The sequence below is a fragment of the Battus philenor genome, unplaced genomic scaffold, assembly GCF_028537555.1.
Source record: "Battus philenor isolate CCGP_79_NKW_IND1 unplaced genomic scaffold, ilBatPhil1.0.hap1 SCAF_1, whole genome shotgun sequence".
Taxonomy (NCBI): Eukaryota; Metazoa; Arthropoda; class Insecta; order Lepidoptera; family Papilionidae; genus Battus; species Battus philenor.
In genome coordinates, this window is record NW_027181661.1 from 97203 (window position 1) to 115418 (window position 18216).

At 46.8% G+C, this 18216-nt stretch overlaps 1 protein-coding gene across 1 annotated transcript; it reads left to right on the forward strand.

The window, feature by feature from the left end:
• The first annotated feature begins 1825 nt into the window (after nucleotides 1-1825).
• LOC137922621 (uncharacterized) lies at nucleotides 1826-16790 on the forward strand. The gene is made up of 9 exons (XM_068765643.1): nucleotides 1826-2195; nucleotides 5701-5859; nucleotides 6197-6728; nucleotides 6811-6976; nucleotides 7987-8182; nucleotides 9567-9728; nucleotides 14770-14971; nucleotides 15048-15160; nucleotides 16135-16790. Exons 1-9 carry the CDS (start codon nucleotides 1976-1978, stop codon nucleotides 16404-16406), a joined length of 2022 nt encoding a protein of 673 aa, XP_068621744.1. The 5' UTR covers nucleotides 1826-1975; the 3' UTR covers nucleotides 16407-16790.
• The last annotated feature ends 1426 nt before the right edge of the window (nucleotides 16791-18216 follow it).

Genomic DNA, 18216 nt, shown 5'->3' on the forward strand with positions numbered 1-18216 from the left:
GTTGGAATTAGGGTCTTTGTTTACAAATAAGTTTTTCAGATTTTTCATCTTTTTTCTTCACTCACTGTTATACTTCTCAATTTCTTTTATTCTTACCTTATCCGTCGACTTTCTTTAGCTTAGAGGGGAGGATGGCACATTTCACCAGACAATGATCAGATCTACAAAAAGGTGAAGAAACTGACAGTGGGTAGTGAAAAATTATGGTTTTGTAAGACGGAGGACGGACGATGCTCGTTGACTCATCATCATAATGATGTCAGTCGATGGACGCCCCCTGCTGGATACAGTCACCCTGCAAAGATCGCCACGATGGTCAGTCTTGAGCTGCCTGCATCCACCGACTTCCCGTAACCTTGCATGTGTCATCGATCCGCCTGGCTGGGTCTACTCACGCAACCAGCTCGTGGTTGCAGGTCGAAAACCTTTCCACCCCACCTTGTTCCCGAGCCCAAGTTGTGCATAAACCTGCACACTTTTGCTTGGAATCATATTTCGATTGACGCTGAAACTGATAACCTAATTGTTGAGAGGCTTAAATCCTCCCTTATATGATCAACAGAATTGGAATCCATAAACTCGTCCTAGACAAAAAATAAATAAATACTGGCAAATGCTTCTTAGTTATTAGAAAGATTGTGTTGCTTGGGTTGCTAGGCGGGCTCTTGACGGTTTTAACTTAAACTCTGTTTATACAACAAACTAGGTATTAATGACATAGAACAAAATATGAAAGAGCAGGCGGTTAGGATTGAAAGAGATATAATTAATTACTTGGGAATTTAGAGAGAGAGGATTTCTCAAAATGTCTGTGTCTCTGTAAGCTGTGATTACTCAAGAAGTCCTTTTGACAAGCGAGAGAAAGCTGTTTTTTTCTGTTGGCTAGGTGCCCTCTAGCACTAGGCTTACACGGAAACGTGAAGAAAATTCACTGCTCTGCTTGATGTCGGAGCAAAAGCTTAAAAATAGCGCCGAGTGACGGACCCACCACCCACTGTTCGTCAAAATTCCAATAACAAGCGCCTACTCGTTAGTTGCCCGAAAACTTTTTTAATCGAAAAACATTGCTCGACCTAATGCACAGGAGCTAGCCGTTGACCTGGACTTCTCGGCTTAGCTTCCTTGGAATTATCTTAGGTAAGTGATTGTTAATCGATTTCAGCTTAAGACAAAAGTTTAAAAAAAAACCCAGCAGATCGTTACTGGGTTCCATTCTGTGGGACTTCCCCCGGGCAGTCGAAGCCGTTAGTGATATGTCGACCGTGTGCAGCCTATGATTGTCGACTGCGGATCTGGGTGGTGAGCGACGGCCTACGTGACGTCACATCGTTACGGGCAGAGTGCGACGCTTGCCATCGAATAAGACTCAGCAGGCTCAGACTGTTACTAAGTGGTCGATTCCAACAAACGTCCATTTTGGCCACTTATGCACCAACTTATACATATACATAAGCTGTATAACGAGCTGAAGGCTTGTTTAAGTACCTCGAGGTACCAGTAGTTCGATATAAGCAAGCCGCTAAAAATAAAAATAAACCGCATTTATTGCCGCGCAACGCAGAGCGTAAACATTGAACATTATTTATATATTGCAATGCTGCAGTGTGACGCGGGAGGCGGTGCGCGACACTCGGAGACGACAATAAATGGCCATCGATTGAACAATGTGTTCCCGGCGTAGAGTAGGTCCCAGCGCGTGTGAGCAACGACGACTCGGAGCCATCGTTCGGCACCCGCGAACGAGACGGAAGCGAGGCAGATTACCGCCATCCTTTTCACTCGCGCCGACGGCTTATCTGCGAGCCGCCACACAGCGACACAGCGAAGACGGTTCGCGTGGTGTGAGTCAGCCGGCCGCGTTTATCATTGCACAGTGCGTCGCGGAGACCGACGGTCGTGCGCAGATTTACCGACGAAAACAACGAAAGTTCGCAGCGGAGCCCGCGCGGTGCACAGCCCCGATCGCAGTTAGCCGATGCTAGCGATGTGGACTCAAGGCGAGGAGCAGACGGGCGATGCGCCCGGCCGCAGTAGCGCCAACTCCGACGTGGTGCTGGTGGACGGGCAGAGCCTGGCCGCCTCCACCGCGCCTCCCACCGTCGCCAACCTGAGCATCACCAAATCCTCGCGCGTGCACATCGGCCCCAAGTTCATCTCGGTCACGCAAAATCTGCAAAATACGGAGGTGGTCAAAGGTGAGGACGGTCGTCACTATTAGTCGCTCGATATTCCTGTTGCCGAGAGCGAGGGCCCGGCGAGCTCTGTAACTTTGTCTCGCCTGGCCGCGGCCTGCGTGTGTTTACGTAAACATGTATGCGCATGTGCGAGTGCTGTCGAGAAGTCGGCGCCGACCGCTATCGACGCCGTCTCGCGCAGACTCGCACCATTCCTCTGTAAGCTGCTGGCGTCATCTGCTTCACTTGCTGCGGGCGTTCTAATTCTGATCTTAGCATTAATTCCTCAAACTGAATTAATACCCAGGAAGCTTATCACTCCTAAACATTTATTGTATTATTTTTGGTTAGAAGCAAAACATAACAGCGCGTATAAACAGCGTGGCGCTGCGCTCTAACTGCGTTTCGAGTAGCTGCCGTGCAAAGGTAACTACCTTTGCACCCGCACCATTGTCCGCACACGTCCGAGCGCGGCGCACGACGCGAGGACACCTGACGCGACAGTAAACATTACAAGTTTCGCGGAATTCATAAATAAATAATATACAATAAAGGTTTACGAGTGACTGGGTGGAGCATTATCCTGGTCATGCGTGTGCAACGTAGCTGTGCGCTGATCTCCTTGCGATCGTTGTGCATTGTGTTCGTGCGCGTGTGTAAAGAGTGGGAGGCTGGGCGGCGGCCGCTGCGGGGATGCATGCTTGTCGTCGTGCAGTGAGATGGAGATGGAGTTGGATACGGGCGGTGTGGGTCTCGCTCCTCGACTTTGGCTCGGGCAGTTCGCGGGCGGGCGCTTTGCGCCGGGCGCGCGTTATCAGCCGTCTCGAAACGCATTAATACCTCCGATGTCTGATTAACCGCGATAACGAAAATAAATTAGCAATTCCTTTATGCAGACCCACACCTTCACAGTTCTTCTTATCGCGCTAATAAAATAACTAATCTTATTTGTTTCATGCACTTACATTTGTGGCGTCATTATTGCTAAACCGATCGAGCTCAAGCGGGAAAAGTTGCGTAGATAGGCGGACTGTCCCCCCAGCTCAGCTGTCACGCGTCACCGCGCGCTCGGGACGTTGAGGAACCCTTTCATTTGCTCCGTCGGTACAAACCCATTTTTTTGCATCGCGCATTAGCCTTGCAAGATATATAAAACGAAGGTCTGCTGCAAGTTTTTCTCTGAATGCACATAGCTAATGCGATCCGTCACCCGCTTAAAGAGCGCCGGTAGACGGTTGCGTTTTAAAATGTCATGCCTGCCGCATGTGGTCTCCTCTTAGATCGAAACGATGTCAACAACTGTTCATTTATCTCAGAGTAACTTGCTAGCGGATAGAACTGTGCTCGCACAACACACGTGTGCGCCGGGCACAGCATTTGTAACGATAAGAGCCGCCGAATAACCGGGATCACTATTGGAATTGGGCTTAGTATATTGTAATAAGATCTTAGTTTGCGCGAGCTGTTGATAACAGAAGCCGGATAGCGCCGGGCACGGCGCCCGGGGCGGATTGTAGAGGAGCTACTCTGCGATGGGCTGCTACATATCAATCAAAATGTTATGAAATTTACGAAACTAACTGCCGAGACCCTACAATCAGTATAACAAAAACAGAAAAACTTTTGTAACTTGTAACAACATCACAAAGTAACGCCACTGTCAAGCTGCTGGACGACGGCGACAGAGTGTCGAGCGCGGCTCGGTGTGACTGGCGAACGCAGCGCGGATTGTATGCGCCATTCGCGCGTCACAATTCACAAGCCGGTGTGGTGTACACTTGTCCCCGATGCGATGAACTGAAAAGGTTTCGCTTATCGAGCCACTTCTGACAGCACTCCTGAATGCGGCCGAGGACAGGACAAGAGCCGCCTCTCGCGCCGCGACCGCGGGCCGCCCCTGCTTTGGATGCAACACTTGCACTCCGATACATTTTATTTTACTTATGAACTATCTTGTGTAATTATGCGAATTATTTATTGATTCAACGAGAGCGTCACGGCCCGTGTGGAGGTGTAATGTTTCACATAAATGGAATTAACGTAGCCGGAGCGCGAGTCTAGATAATGGAATCGTTGCTTATTTCATCTCGGAGGTCCGGCGCGTGCACTACCCGCGTCGTTCGGATGCTTCGACTGAGCTATGGCAAGTCACGTTGCTGTTGACAATTAAAACTAAAAGTCGTAAAGAGCGTCAAGCGTAAAGTCCCGCGCGGACTTTGAACCTTCGATATCACGAAATATTTCAACTGCAATCGATGTTCTTGAGTTGCGAATGCTGTTTACAATGCACTTTAACTATGTACCTATACTAGCCAATTGCGCACAGTGGCGGCATCTTGCGGACAGTGTTTATATGTATAACCCTCTAGTATTCCCCTAGAAAGAGCGCTTGTTTTATTGACCCTTGATTACCAGGAACTTTATATATTCGTGCGGGCCCCGGCGGGGTGGTGACTACTACAGAGCAGATGTTGCGAAACTGGTCAACAGCCTTTTATCGCTTTATTTGCATTACCAACTAGACTTCAACTATTTGTCCAACTGGCCTTTCAGTCAATCGGCTTTTCAAGTGACTGTTCTTCTTTTGGAGTCCTTGGTTTTATTTAAAAATATGAGATTGAATTACTACAGTACTGGGGGGGGGGGGTGTACAGAAGCTCGTTCAACAATTCTATATAATAGTTTTATCACCTCGAGGTCATTTATAACACTTCTAGCTTGCATCACACAGACGATTAAATGTTGAGTACTTTGGTACAGAGTTATTTCCTATCAAGAGTTTTATGAAATAAAATCGAAATTGAAATATAGAGGAACCTCAAGTCAAGCGTGGGTTAAGTTAAACTTAATACTTAATCCACGCTCAGAATAACGGAAGTTCAATTCAAAAAACTAAGATTCGGGAGCATTGTAAGCACACGCGGGACACTAACATCCAGGTGCACTCGAATACATACGGAAGCGGTCGTGGCAACTAGTAATTGTGTCCCCACGTGTTAGTCAGTCTGCCGAGGCGCGGTGCATTCGTCCGTTACGTCCCGCTGTTTGCTATCGCGCTTTCTCTAACAAACATGACAATACTGGGATATTATATGAAACGTCAGGAAGCGGCCTTGAGCCTTCCAGAGTCCGGTGCTTTCGGAACCTTAAGTACTAGTGGTACATTTGCACCCATTTGTGAGCGGGACAACGATTCTTTGTACGTATCGTGTTTGTACTAGCGAACATCGGCTTCAAGCGTTACCGATTGCCTTTGTTTACAAAGTGATCTACAAAATGAATGCCTTATTTACCTAACCTCACTGAAAGAGTGCCAGTGAAAATGTTATGACAAGCCTGCTCGCCGCCGACACCCGTGTTCAAAGCGTAAGCGCACCCCCTGCAAATTTGTACTGATAATGAATTGGCATTTGGTTGTATTTCGTAAAGGTAAGAAAAGCAGGCACCGTTTCAATACTCTCCAAGGACTAATGTTATACTAGAGAATGGGTCGGACAGGTGTGAGCGTTCGCTTGTCGTATTCCAGGCCGGTTTCTGGGTCTGGAGCTGGTGTCGGCAGAGCGCGCGCGCCGCTTGCGCTGCAGCGTGGCGGTGTTTGTGTGCTGGGCCTTCCTTGTCGCCTCCGGCCTTGCCATCTACCTCATCTACGTCGCCCTCTCTAAGCAAGAGACGCGTCTCGACATAGGTAATTGTTTACGCACTTTCACCAAGTTATTCCTGGCCGTCCGTATGCCAACAAGGCCCCACTTTTCTGATGTCGTATTCACGTACATAAAGTCTATTATCGCACTCACAACTTAACGGCAAAAAATTAAATACTAATTAACTATCTTTTTCTTCTTTATGGCTTTGTCAATTCTTTGACAATAATATCCTTATTGAAGATTGCTTCCCTGCTCCGACGCTAAACGTAATAACGAGCCGTCGCAGACTGGGCAGGTGTTTGTCCATTTCCCCTAGTTATCGGAGGCGGCGGCGCGTTGCTATGAATAGGAATGATGAAATGAGTTTATTTTGGCCAGGTCTAAAGGAGCCGTGGTACCTGCGCCGTGGCGACTGGCAGGCCATGCCGCCCTACAGCATAGACTTCCTAAACCTGCCCGTGCCCTACGTCATTATTGGGCACTCGGCCGCAAACTATTGCAATCAGAGGTACTCGTGCATAGAGCAAATGCTGGAAATACAGCGGGACCACCTGCAACGAGGCATGGACGACATCGGACCCAACTTCCTGGTAGGCGGTAATGGGCTGGTTTTCGAGGGCCGCGGCGCCAACGTTTTCGGTGCCATGGTGAGATCGTGGAACGTGAAGAGCATCACGATCATGTTCATGGGCAACTACCAGACGGACGTACCGGTGCGCGCGCAGTTCGAGCACGTAAACGCACTGCTCAAGGTGCTAGTGGACGAGCACGTGCTGACGCCAGACTACACGCTGTACGCGCAGTGCCAGTTGCAGCCCGAGACTGTCTCCCCGGGGAGGCTCGTCGTGCACGAGATGAACCACTTCGCGCATTGGAACTCCTTCAATTTGCGCGGCTGCCTCAGCAGCAGGTAGCGATCACCGCTGCTTTCTATAAAGATTACCCGCGTCCTTTACATTTGTGAGATATTGAGTTGCCTGTTGTCTCGCTAGAAGGCTAGATCAATGGCGGCGAAGGGCCCGCGCCCCAAGACAGACGCGGCGGAGAAAGAACCACCGGCCTCGTCTGCGCCCCATGCAGCCGGTCGCTCTCTCGACCCTAAAGACGCGGTCGCACGCGCGGACTCTGGCCGCTTTATTGCATATACTTTCAACTTACGTATTTAAATATACAAGAATCAGTCTTATTTGTACTCATATGAATTATGGACAGTACGTTTTACGTTATCGACTCGTATTACGTTGTTGTGCGAGACAGACAGTCTGTTGAAGTGAACTATGGAGAACTATTGTATTTCGATGTGTGATTTGTGTGTTTAGGAAGTACGTGCTATTGCTAGATTAAGATGTATATATCGAGACGCGTGCAGTAGACTTCTGAAAAGCTTAACATTGTCTGCAGATGCGGCGGCGTATGAATTAAATTTAAATTAACAATAGAATTACATGTAAATATGTCGATGTGTTTTATTTCCTATTATTTAAATTGTTTTTCATTGTATTGTCCGATTTGTATCACGAGCTTCGGCTTTAACCAGTTCCAAAACTTAGGAACGTCTCAGAGTGAGGCGCGGCTCTCGTTGGACACGAAACCCTCTTCCACATGCTTTTAATTGCGCTGCGCTAATTGCGACATTCAATCGAAACGCTTCAGCGGTAACACATATTTATACAATTTTTTTAGAATTTTGTTTTTTTTTTCACACAAGATTTTCTTGACTTTCTACTTTTTTGTTTTGGTTGTGTAAACTAAGCTATTTTTAGACCTAATGGTTGCATGAATTTTCCTAAATAATAATGTCACGTATATATGTATTACATGTGTGTGGGTTAATAATCCTCCCCTCGGTCATTAATCCTATATGTAATTATTAATATCTGTAGAGACATGACAGGCTACAGAAGGCTCGGCCGACACGTTTATAGAACTTAATAGGAAGCCATCACTGGGGATGAACGTATCTAGAACGACAGTTAAAGTGAAGCTTAAAAACGCTGTAAAAAAAATTATGCACAGCTGACTAATCGACTGGGTTTTTCTGAAACACCTCGCTGCGGCACGTTCGCTCACTGGCAGCGTAACCGAGCACAAATATCATTTCGCATTTACTTTTACATCGACGTAGAGCGTGTTTGTAAATTTAAAGATAAACGTTAATTAAAACACAGGTTTTACGTACGCACACTCGCGCACGCGCGCACACACGCGTGCCCGCGCACACAACCGACGCGTCCACATGTGTTAGCGGCCTGTCGGGACGTGAAGCCGATAATGACAATACAAATTTACACATGCGCACCCCCGCGCGAATTTACTACGGCACCCTCACTCTCTCCGGCATCAGTTTGCAATTGACTTTATACGGTAGGTGCTTTGTGTTGGCACAGATGAGTCTAGTGCCGTATCGTAGCGACTGGCCTGTCCCCCGGTGCAAGTGAGTCGCGCGACCAGCACTTATCTGTCAGAGGAATTTATTGTACGGCAACTGAAAATATTATTGTTAGATTAGATTCAAAGAACGCCGTTATCCGGGCGTCGCGCCGTGATAAGAGGCGTCTTGCGCGCTCGCCGCCCGCTCCCAAATAACCCGACTGTTACCGCACGATACTCGGAAACGCTTGTAATAATCGTAGCTTATTTAAAGAAAAGGGGTCGACAGGCGAATGTTAGCTCAATCTATTTTGCAGACTCTATCGGCCCGCAAGACCTCGACGTCGTGGACTTGAATGTTGCAAGGTGAACACAAAATTCATTAGTTGGCCGGCAGAGTGCCGAATGCTCGTCTCAACAACAACAATAACATTACATTAACAAAGCACTGTTGTCTTTATATATTTGTGCGGTTCAGGTCATCGACCGGACGGCGAGGCGCGATCGACGTCGTTTACACCGCTACCAGCAGCCCGCGTCCCTGGCCGCGTGTAACACCGATTTCCATTATATTACAACCATTATACTATAATATATATCACTTGGTTCGGATTTGATGTGTTGGTTTCAAATTTAAATGGTGCTCTGCCAAAAGGTAACGACAAACCGCTAGCACATCGCTCCTACCCCCGAGATATACACCCGCGCGCTGACCGACGGCACCGACGCGGCTGTTAGGTTTATCATTGAGTCAATTCTTTTCTGTTCAATGTATAAAAAATTATACATCACAATAAAGAGGGAGGAATTAGGAGCGTTCCTGAATGTGAGTCCTTTGCCTTGACTCATATTGTTCGCGAGAGGTATATATACAGTACGTACACTGGTACCAGTAACATTACCTCCGGAATGGCATCGCTGTTCTTATTAAATAAAATACAGACGCGAAGTAAATCGTTTTGGTTTGGCACTAAAGTATTATTACAGTAAGGCAACCAAAACTATGTAAAGGTCGGGCGGGGATGCTTGTTTGGTTATTCGCTTTCATTTCGCCCTAAACAATGCAAAAATGTCATGCATAATAGAGGGGTCGCCTATCGCGGCCTTCTGAGCCAGCTCATTCGCGGAGAGTCTACCCAAGCGATCTGAGAGCCCGGTGACCTCTCAAACCGAAAAGCCGCTGGCAGCCCATTGCCATCTTAGAACCGCTGGGCCTCGACACAAATATCACATGTTATCAACGCATCGTGACATCGCAGTTTCGAACCTCGCTCTCGGCTCTACTGATGATCTGGGAGGCTTTCCGTGCATTGTCGTCGGTTTGTTTACTTGTAATGGATTCAAATAGTACAGCGCGTCGGGCGGCGTGTGTTCGCAGACATGCCATTCCCGGTGTACATGTGGCACATCGTGAGGAACAGCTCGCGCGCGGAGCGGCTCTCGTGCGCGGCGGCGTTGGTCTTGCTGCTCGTGTGCGTCGGCCTCATCGTCTACTTCACGGTACGCGCCAAGGATACGCACGATGACATCACGGATGTCGGTGAGTGTTCGTTCCCATTTCACTTTGAATCACTTACAACAGTGGTCAATGTCAAACGCAGACCCTTGAACAGCGAGCAACTGGTCAAAAGGTAATGGTACTATTTATGTAAAATTAAAATTAGATATAGTAATTAAATTTTTTAATAAGTTCAAACGGTACTCTTCAGTTGTTAAAACTTTAACCGAAAAAAATATTAGTTGTAGTTTACAATTGTAATATTTCCTCATATTCACATACTGGATACGGTTACCCAAAATAAACAAAACTACAAGTCTTTATATAGCCTCCTTTGTAAAGTGTACGGTAAAAACGGGGAAGCCGTAATCTTTATTCAGGGCTGCTCATTCAAAAATATTTAATATCACTGAGTTACGGTGGCCACTCGTATACATAACACTGCCAGAAGAGAGCTCGATTCGATAGAAACGGAAGTCGAATTAATCTATCCCCCCCCCCCTCCCACAAGGGCAACCTACAAATTAAAAGAATGCTACGCGGGCGCGTCCTTTCTGAAGCGAGTCCAAAACGGACTCATACTGGTTTTCTATCACTTTCGCAAACCTTTCTTATAATGTCGTGGTATTCCGTTATTATTGACTAGCAGGCATCAATGTAGGGGACAATAGTAGGTCCGGATCAATAAAAACGAGCACGGCCCGCGCGTTGTCCACAGGCGGACCACGAGAGTGCTAGTGTAAAAAGATTTAGGTTTTTGGCCTGTAAGCTGTAAACGCCAAACAGCATCTATCCGTGTTAACAAAGATGGACTGCGACCAGTATCCGCTTCATAAAATGATGCTCGTGTGCCATCAAAATTATCCGCAAGTCATAGATTAAGAACACCGCTACCACAAGAGAGCCACCGGTCCTGTAACAGGCATCGAGAGAGTCGATGCGACGGTGTGGCCGTCGACGACGCACCGACCGCCGCCTGTGACGCAGTCGTCGACCGTACCGTGACGCACTACGGCCGCTGCAAACAGTTTTAATGGAGAGCTCGAAACGTATCTAGTTAGATACATGAGTATAATGAGACAATGACGTCATTACCCTCTCACCGGGGAAAACCTTGCCGCTTCTACCTATGGCTTGCAATTATTACAAAGGAAATTGACAACTGTACCTATCATTACAACAAAATGCAAATATAGTAAGATAGAAGGAATAAAAAACTTTAGAAGTAGAGAAAGGTACCCTTATGTTTATATACCTGCTTTCGCTTGACGCGTGTCGCGGACCGGGACTCGCTGGTTAGCAACTCGACAACACAGGTACCGCAAAGTGCGGCGGATACATTAATCTTCTTTACCCACAATTTTATTAAACTGTACGTCTTGCTCTGGGTAGCGATAGGTACAGTTATGATTTAAAAATATGACTAACAAATTTAGTAACCTATTGCGAGCGCGAATGTGTTATGTACAGAGAGTAAACACAAAGATGCTGTAACCAATTTGTTGCGACACTTTGTCTGTGTCGTCAAAATAATTGATGAAAATATTTTTACAATATATACGAAATTCGGAAAAGTAATAGTGCCGTTAATAAAACATGACGTCGATAAAGAATTAGGTTTGTTTCGCGAACGTGCAGAGGTACTGCGAAGCAGGAGCTCCGAGCAAGGTTTTCAGGCCGAACGCGTTTCACGTCCGCGTGTCCAGAGCGCCGCCAGCCCCAAAGCCGGGGTTTTCCCGGGCTCGGTAACTACTGCTTTCCCCGCTAATGACTAATTTCGCTCAATTGCGATAAGTGCTTATGGGAAGTGAGTTTAATCTGTCCCAGTTTAGTTGCGGCGTGTCGTCGCGTCGCAGGGGCTGGTGCAGATAACCTATTAACACGGCGCGAGCGTCCACTCGCGACATCGGTCACAGTCACAGATGTTCGCTTTACGGCCAATACAATATCATCCAACTCAGGGAAATACTTTTTATACTATTCGTGGCTCACAACGTTTGACACTTTAATCTAAGTACGTTAGTAGTGTTAATGCAACGTGTATTCGACGGATGAAATGAATACGGTATCACGGCATAGTTCGCGATTACCAATCGGCCGTTCGTTTTATGTTTGCACAAAGCCCACATAGAACTTGGCGTCTCGCAAAAACGCGACCGGCGACGACGAGCCCGAGCCGCGGCCGTGACGCCGCCGTGACGCCGCCGCACTCAAATATTGTTAATAATAACAAACAACACGTCCGACAGCAGATACCGAACGTAGACGGCGTAATCCTGTGTCAAGGTCATCGCTTCACCGCCCCCTCGCCGCCCCCTCGCCGCCGCAGCGAATACTAATTTTTGAAGCGTAGGAAATACCCGATTTTAGTTCTAGCAAATTTCTCTTTATTATGCGATAATTGTGCATGTTGTTGAAATATAAACGCTATCGACTTAACTCATTTGCGATATTCGATAAGATAATGAAGTAAGTCGATTTAAAAAAAAAACAAACTTTGTTTTTACAAAAACACATTCTTCGTTCAACAATAAGAATTTGTTTAATAATAATTCAAATTATACGTGGTTTTGAATTAAACTACGCACGAAATGTAAAACCAGTCTCATAATATTTTTATTCGCAATATTACTTCGACCTTTGAATAGTTTTTAGGAGTGTCATCATAGGAAATAGAAAATTTGAATGAACTAGTGGCAACGAACCTACAGAACAACAAAACTTAATATAAGCAGTTAAGTGTTCATATAAGGCAACACAAGTTCGCGCCAAATGGAACGTCACTCGCAAAGTTTCCGTTCTCGGCGTCTATTAATTCGTCTGACTTTCCTTAATCCCGGGGCAATCGGCGGTGTTAACGTGTTGGGCCGCTCAGTTCTCGCAAGTAGTACATATACCGGTCAAAAACATCGGGTCGACACGGACACGTTTTGTTAAAAGTTTAATATCTTTGCTTTACAACTGGAAAACAACTGAAACTTACTATTACGGGCGTCTGCTTTCCTCAAGGCAACGCTGACGGAGAGTCCAGCTTGACTTGACTTGATCAGACCAGCGGGTAGATCACTGCTCACGATGTCTCTTATCGTCTACTTTAAGTACAACGAGTGGTCTGTCAATGTCATCGGGTTGCCTGCTAGTGATGTGGTCAAAGCAAATCAGGACTTGGCCACATTGTGGAAAGCATGGTCTTAATATTAAGCATTTTTATAAACTCCTCTGGCAAGCATCAAGCACAGAAATAAGATCGCGTGAAGAGTGAAACTCTTCCAACCAAAAAACGCTATTCAAGCCCTTGCTGTGTATGGCCTAGAATTTTTTTACTTTGTACCTAGCACAAACCCGATGCGCTCACACTGAATATATGCGCTGCCTCGATATTAGTTGACGAACAACTCTCTGCCGGGTGCTTAGCTTCGAGCCATTTTCCCACATCATGGTAAGAGCAGCGGTGGTAATTCTACCGAAGCCTGGAAAATTCGACTACCACGATCCTCAGTCTCACCGACCTATAAGTCTGTCTTATCAGTGATGAGTGAGGTGGTACGTCGGGTTAAGTGGCATGTACTGCTCACTTTAAATCCAAGATAGTTTGAAATAGTTTCACAACGAAGCATTGAAGATGCCCTCTACGACAATCGTGTCCGGGTCAGGTCGAAGAAGATAGCCGTGTATGTAGTGGTGCTCGATATTGTGGGAACATTCGAGGCTTCTGCCAATTCTATATCCGTATATATATATATATATATATATATATATATATATATATATATATATATACACATATTCGCGGTTGTTAGTTCCGGCTACGGAGCGCCTGGAAGGTCTTTAATGATGAGACGATCTTCGCGTGAATATTACCTTTGGATCTGCGAGCCCGCTAAGTTGCTAGTCTCCACCAGTACTGGGGTATGTGCAATTGATGGCATATTGGTCTCAATAGACCGTCAATAAGTTTACAGATGGTAGCAAAATCTAAGAGACGGGTGGCGGCGGCATCTAATACTTGCGGAGAGGCTAGGAGGTTGGTTGTAGTGAAACTCACACTTGAGAACTACTGCTCCGTCTCCCGGGCTGAAACGAGCGCTATCTCAAAGGCTGTCTGTGACATTCTGAAAATGCCGGATGTCAGATGAGATCCTTAGCAACTCAAGATCTTCGCTTGACTTCGGATAGCCCTTCGCACGCTAAGTGGACACTGAAGGTCTGACAGAAACGTTACACGGAGAGCGAAATCGCGAAAGTAACGAAGGCGTTCCTGCCTGGCGTTCGGGTGGCCTACAAGCTGATGAGCAACTGTCCGATCACACTGTTTCAAACTCAGATGCTCATCGGGCTCTTCGTACCCGCACCGACTCCAGCTGAAGGGTAGCCCGGCCAGCGTGTGCCATCCCGAGATGGAGAAGGAGCCGCCACACTTGTTGTTGGGCTGTCCGAAGTATGGGCGGCGTAGGGGCGACTTGGAGACAGAGATGGGGAAGATCTATTTAGATCGCCAGCAACCCGTCAAGATCTAAATTTTAGCGGGTTGCCGGAGATTACCTACGAGGAAAGACTCGGAAAGTCCCTTCTCGTTTTTCATAGAACAGGAACGATAGCAAGAGATTTCCAGACGGAAATACGACTCCACACGCTGATCATCAGGCGTCGCTGGTGAAGTTTGTATATTTATAAATTGAAAAGTTAGAAATAGATAGATAAGAAAATAATATATACGAGTACGATAGAAAGCTAAGTTAATTTTATATAAAATAGGGCTAAATTTAACTAGATATAGATAGGTGCATGAATAATTATAATAATCAAATTCAGATTTCTTTAGAATGATGTTAAGACTTAGTACTAAAATAATTTAATAAAGAAACTAGGAAATTAAACAAGGAAAAAAATAGTAAATATGGTAGTATAAGGTTCCTGTCGCTTTAGGATCAAGGTGTATGGCGACCAAAATTCCCAGCACCGGGGCGGGCGGGGACGGCACAGTCGGCATTTGTAGCTCGTGTAACCGCTTTAATAAGCAATGACCTAGTCTTTCGGCCACGTTCGTCTGCTGACCAAAGCTCTTAACGTTTTCTCACCGCAGCGCCGCACGAATGGAGAATCTCGCGGGAAATGTGGCTCGCGCAGCCTTTCGACAACAACGGCACGACGGCGCTATATGACCCTCTTAAGCTGGTCATCATCCAGCACACGGTGAGCCAGGTGTGCACGCGGTTCGTCCTCTGTGCGGCCGAGCTCAGGAACTTGCAGGGATGGTTCATCAAGTCCTACCATTACGACATTCCGTGAGTGACGAATTACTTATGCTTTGTATATTTGCAGATGAGGGGCCGCTCTTAAGTCGATGTTACTTCCTGGCAGGTATAACTTCATAATCGGCAACGACGGCCGCGTGTACGAGGGCCGGGGCTGGCACATCGTGGGCGCGCACACGCTGGGCTACAACCGCTGCTCCGTGGGCATCGGCTTCATCGGTATACTTCTCCGTGCCACTGCGACCATACAAAACTCCATAGATGAAGTTAATCCTGCGCCGATGTGCCCAACGTGACGTCAACAACAAAGCGCAGGGGCGACTTGGTCGAAGGGCCAAGTTATCTTTGTCCTATGACCAGTCACCTCCGCTATTTGAGCCGTTACTTTAACATAGAATATTTTTCATTATCCTTTCCACCAGCTAATTTTTCATTTCGGTTTCACAGGCGTTACTTCCGTACGTAACTAAGACGTTTTGATACATTAACCACAATTATATACGCAAAAAATAGTTTATATGAATTATTGTGTTGTTTCTGCTGACCACTGATTGCGGAGGTTACGCTTCGTCGCACGCGCGTGGACCGGCCGCCGCTCAGCCTGTCCGCAGTCGACAGCAGCACGAAGGCATCTTCCTCCGGACGCAGTTCGCATTAAATATTATAACGGCCCAGTCACGCCATTAGTTTGCCGCTGCGTTCACAACTCTGCCTGCAGCTGGTCACTGTGAGATTAACTTTCTAGGAACTATTTCAATGCTTACAAGTCGCGGCTAAGCGTGCTCGTACAGCTGTACGACCTAAACCAAACCGACCGCTAGCGCGTGCTGATCGTGCGCGATTAAACTTTTGTTTAATCTCATTTGAGAGCCTCGAGGACCAACTAAATTTAATGTAATTTCTCTTATCGCCAATAAGGATGTTGAAACCAACGCGGCAACTCCATTCGTAGCGGGGCTGCTGAGTTTTTTGAAACAAAATTCTAAGTATACCCACATGTGGGCTCAATGGCGTGTGGATCGGATGGTGCTGCGCGCCAGCTCAGAGACGAACCTGCAGGGGTCGCTCCGACAGTCCCAGCCCTACACAAGACGGCCGTTAGCACAAAACCATCCGGCCCCGGTTATATAAACAGAATATTTAAGTTATCCAATCACGGCGTCCACACCACACTGTCTTATTTACTTTCGCAGGGGACTACAGGGAGGAGCTTCCCTCGCACACGCGCGTCACTGATCTGCAGATCAAGAGGACCATGATGCTTCTAGAAGAAGGCGTGAAGCTGGGCTTCCTGGATCCAAACTACGTGGTCCTTGGTGCGAAGGACGTGCAGTCGACGGCGAGCCCCGGCTCCAACCTGTACAACGCGATCCGGCAGTGGGCGCATTACGGCCACAACAGCCCATGGCACAACTCCACCTGCGAGGAGATGCACGGGCTGCCGCCCTTGAAAAAGGCTCACTAAACATTATATAAGCTACGCAGGCCGCGCGAGGACTCCGGCAACACGAGAAGCGGGCGCCTGGAAGAGAAATCCCCGACATAATAAGTGCTATGCCCACGTGTACTCCTTCGCGGCCGAAAGCGAACAATGAGCAGTTACCTTTGTAACATAACTTTGTATATGTACCGTAGACTTTTATTGTTTTTATAATTTTGTACATAAACATCATTACCGTATTGTTGTTTGTTTTTTAATAATGTACACAGCGAGCCTTCGTTCGCTGAGCTGGTACATTCGCTAACTAGAGCTGTTGCAGTTGGCGCGGTCGCTGCGAGCGCGTCTAGTAAGCGAGTCCCGGTAACTGGGAGCTGCACCTTCCGAACAAATTTTAATAAATAGATTTGATTATAAGTGTAACTTTTTCATTTTTATTACCTTATGACAAAGCATTAAACACGTATCGGCATATTTCATTGAGATCAGTTGGAGCGCCCGTTCACCCGGACAGCGGCGCGGTTTGTGCAGCTTTAGCTGTTTGATGTTCAAAGCGCCAAGCTATATTTCCGCTGCCGGGTTCACGGTAGCACAAACGTTACAATTTCAAGTCGCACACAAAGAGCCCGACATGGGGCCGCACAACACGCAGCACGTGACGTCACAAATTTTTCAACTTTGCTAGTCAGGTTTTCTTCCCCTATACGTACAGTTGCAATATCGTAATCACTGATCCACTGTCGCAGCGCTACGACCCAACGCAATACTTACACATACAACTGTTGCCGCGTTGGCTCCATTGCCTGTTCCGTTTGTTTATTATATTTATTTCGTTAGGTGTACAATTCTAAAAATAAATGATTTCAATCTTAGAATTCTTGTTTGTATGTAATGTGGGATGCTCGTGTGCAGCAATGGATGGCCTACGAATCAAATGATGATAATTTTAATCTACGTTTTTTATTAGTTTTTCTTTTTTCATCACAATAGCATCACTCTGATGAACGCACTGTGCGCCGTGCATCAGGCCGCGACCACTTGCCGCGCCGCAGCCGTGAGAACATAATCCGCAATCTGCTGCAGAGCGCTAGTGTTGTGACCTCACCTTTGTGTCGCGCTGTAGACGACAGTGGCTGCTTACGGCAACTTACTGTTTTTCAGTATAGCCAGCTGCTAAATCGCGATATTAGCGAGACGAGCTACTGTTGCCAACCGGTGGGCTCCGAGCGTCTGTTGTCGCTTGACGCGAGTCCAAGAGCGGTCGGCGGGGATGCGGTGGAGGTGCAGCCGCTCCTCGCGGTAAGAGAAGGGCACTCAGAACTCGGTGCTGGTGTACATTGGTTTAATCACATATTTAAATGTACAGGGTGTATAAACATTTGGCATAAATAACTTTTCTTACGAATACATTTGAAGAACTAAATAAAAGTAAACGCTTATGATTATTCCAAAGTTTGTAATTCTGAAAGGCTTTCATCGTTTTTTTTTTCTCTTTTAACATTTATTGGATTTTACGACGATCCAGAGGTTCTTTTAGGCACTGAATTACAATTAACATTTTCAGTTTTGTCCAATTTGTTCACAGACCAACCTCGTGACTTTACGTACGAAGAAACTTAAATATGCACTTGTCGGAAAGTGTGCGCAGCGCGACTAAAACTGAACCAATACAGCGCAGACGGGACCGCGCGTGCTGCGGGCCGTCGCCGCAACGCAGTTGTAATACAAGTGGCCATTGACTCTACGACCGGTCACACCGAGTCCATCCACGAGACTATTATAAGCAAATGATAACGCGCACACTCCTACAGCGGGCGCGCGTTATGACCTTTGTTCA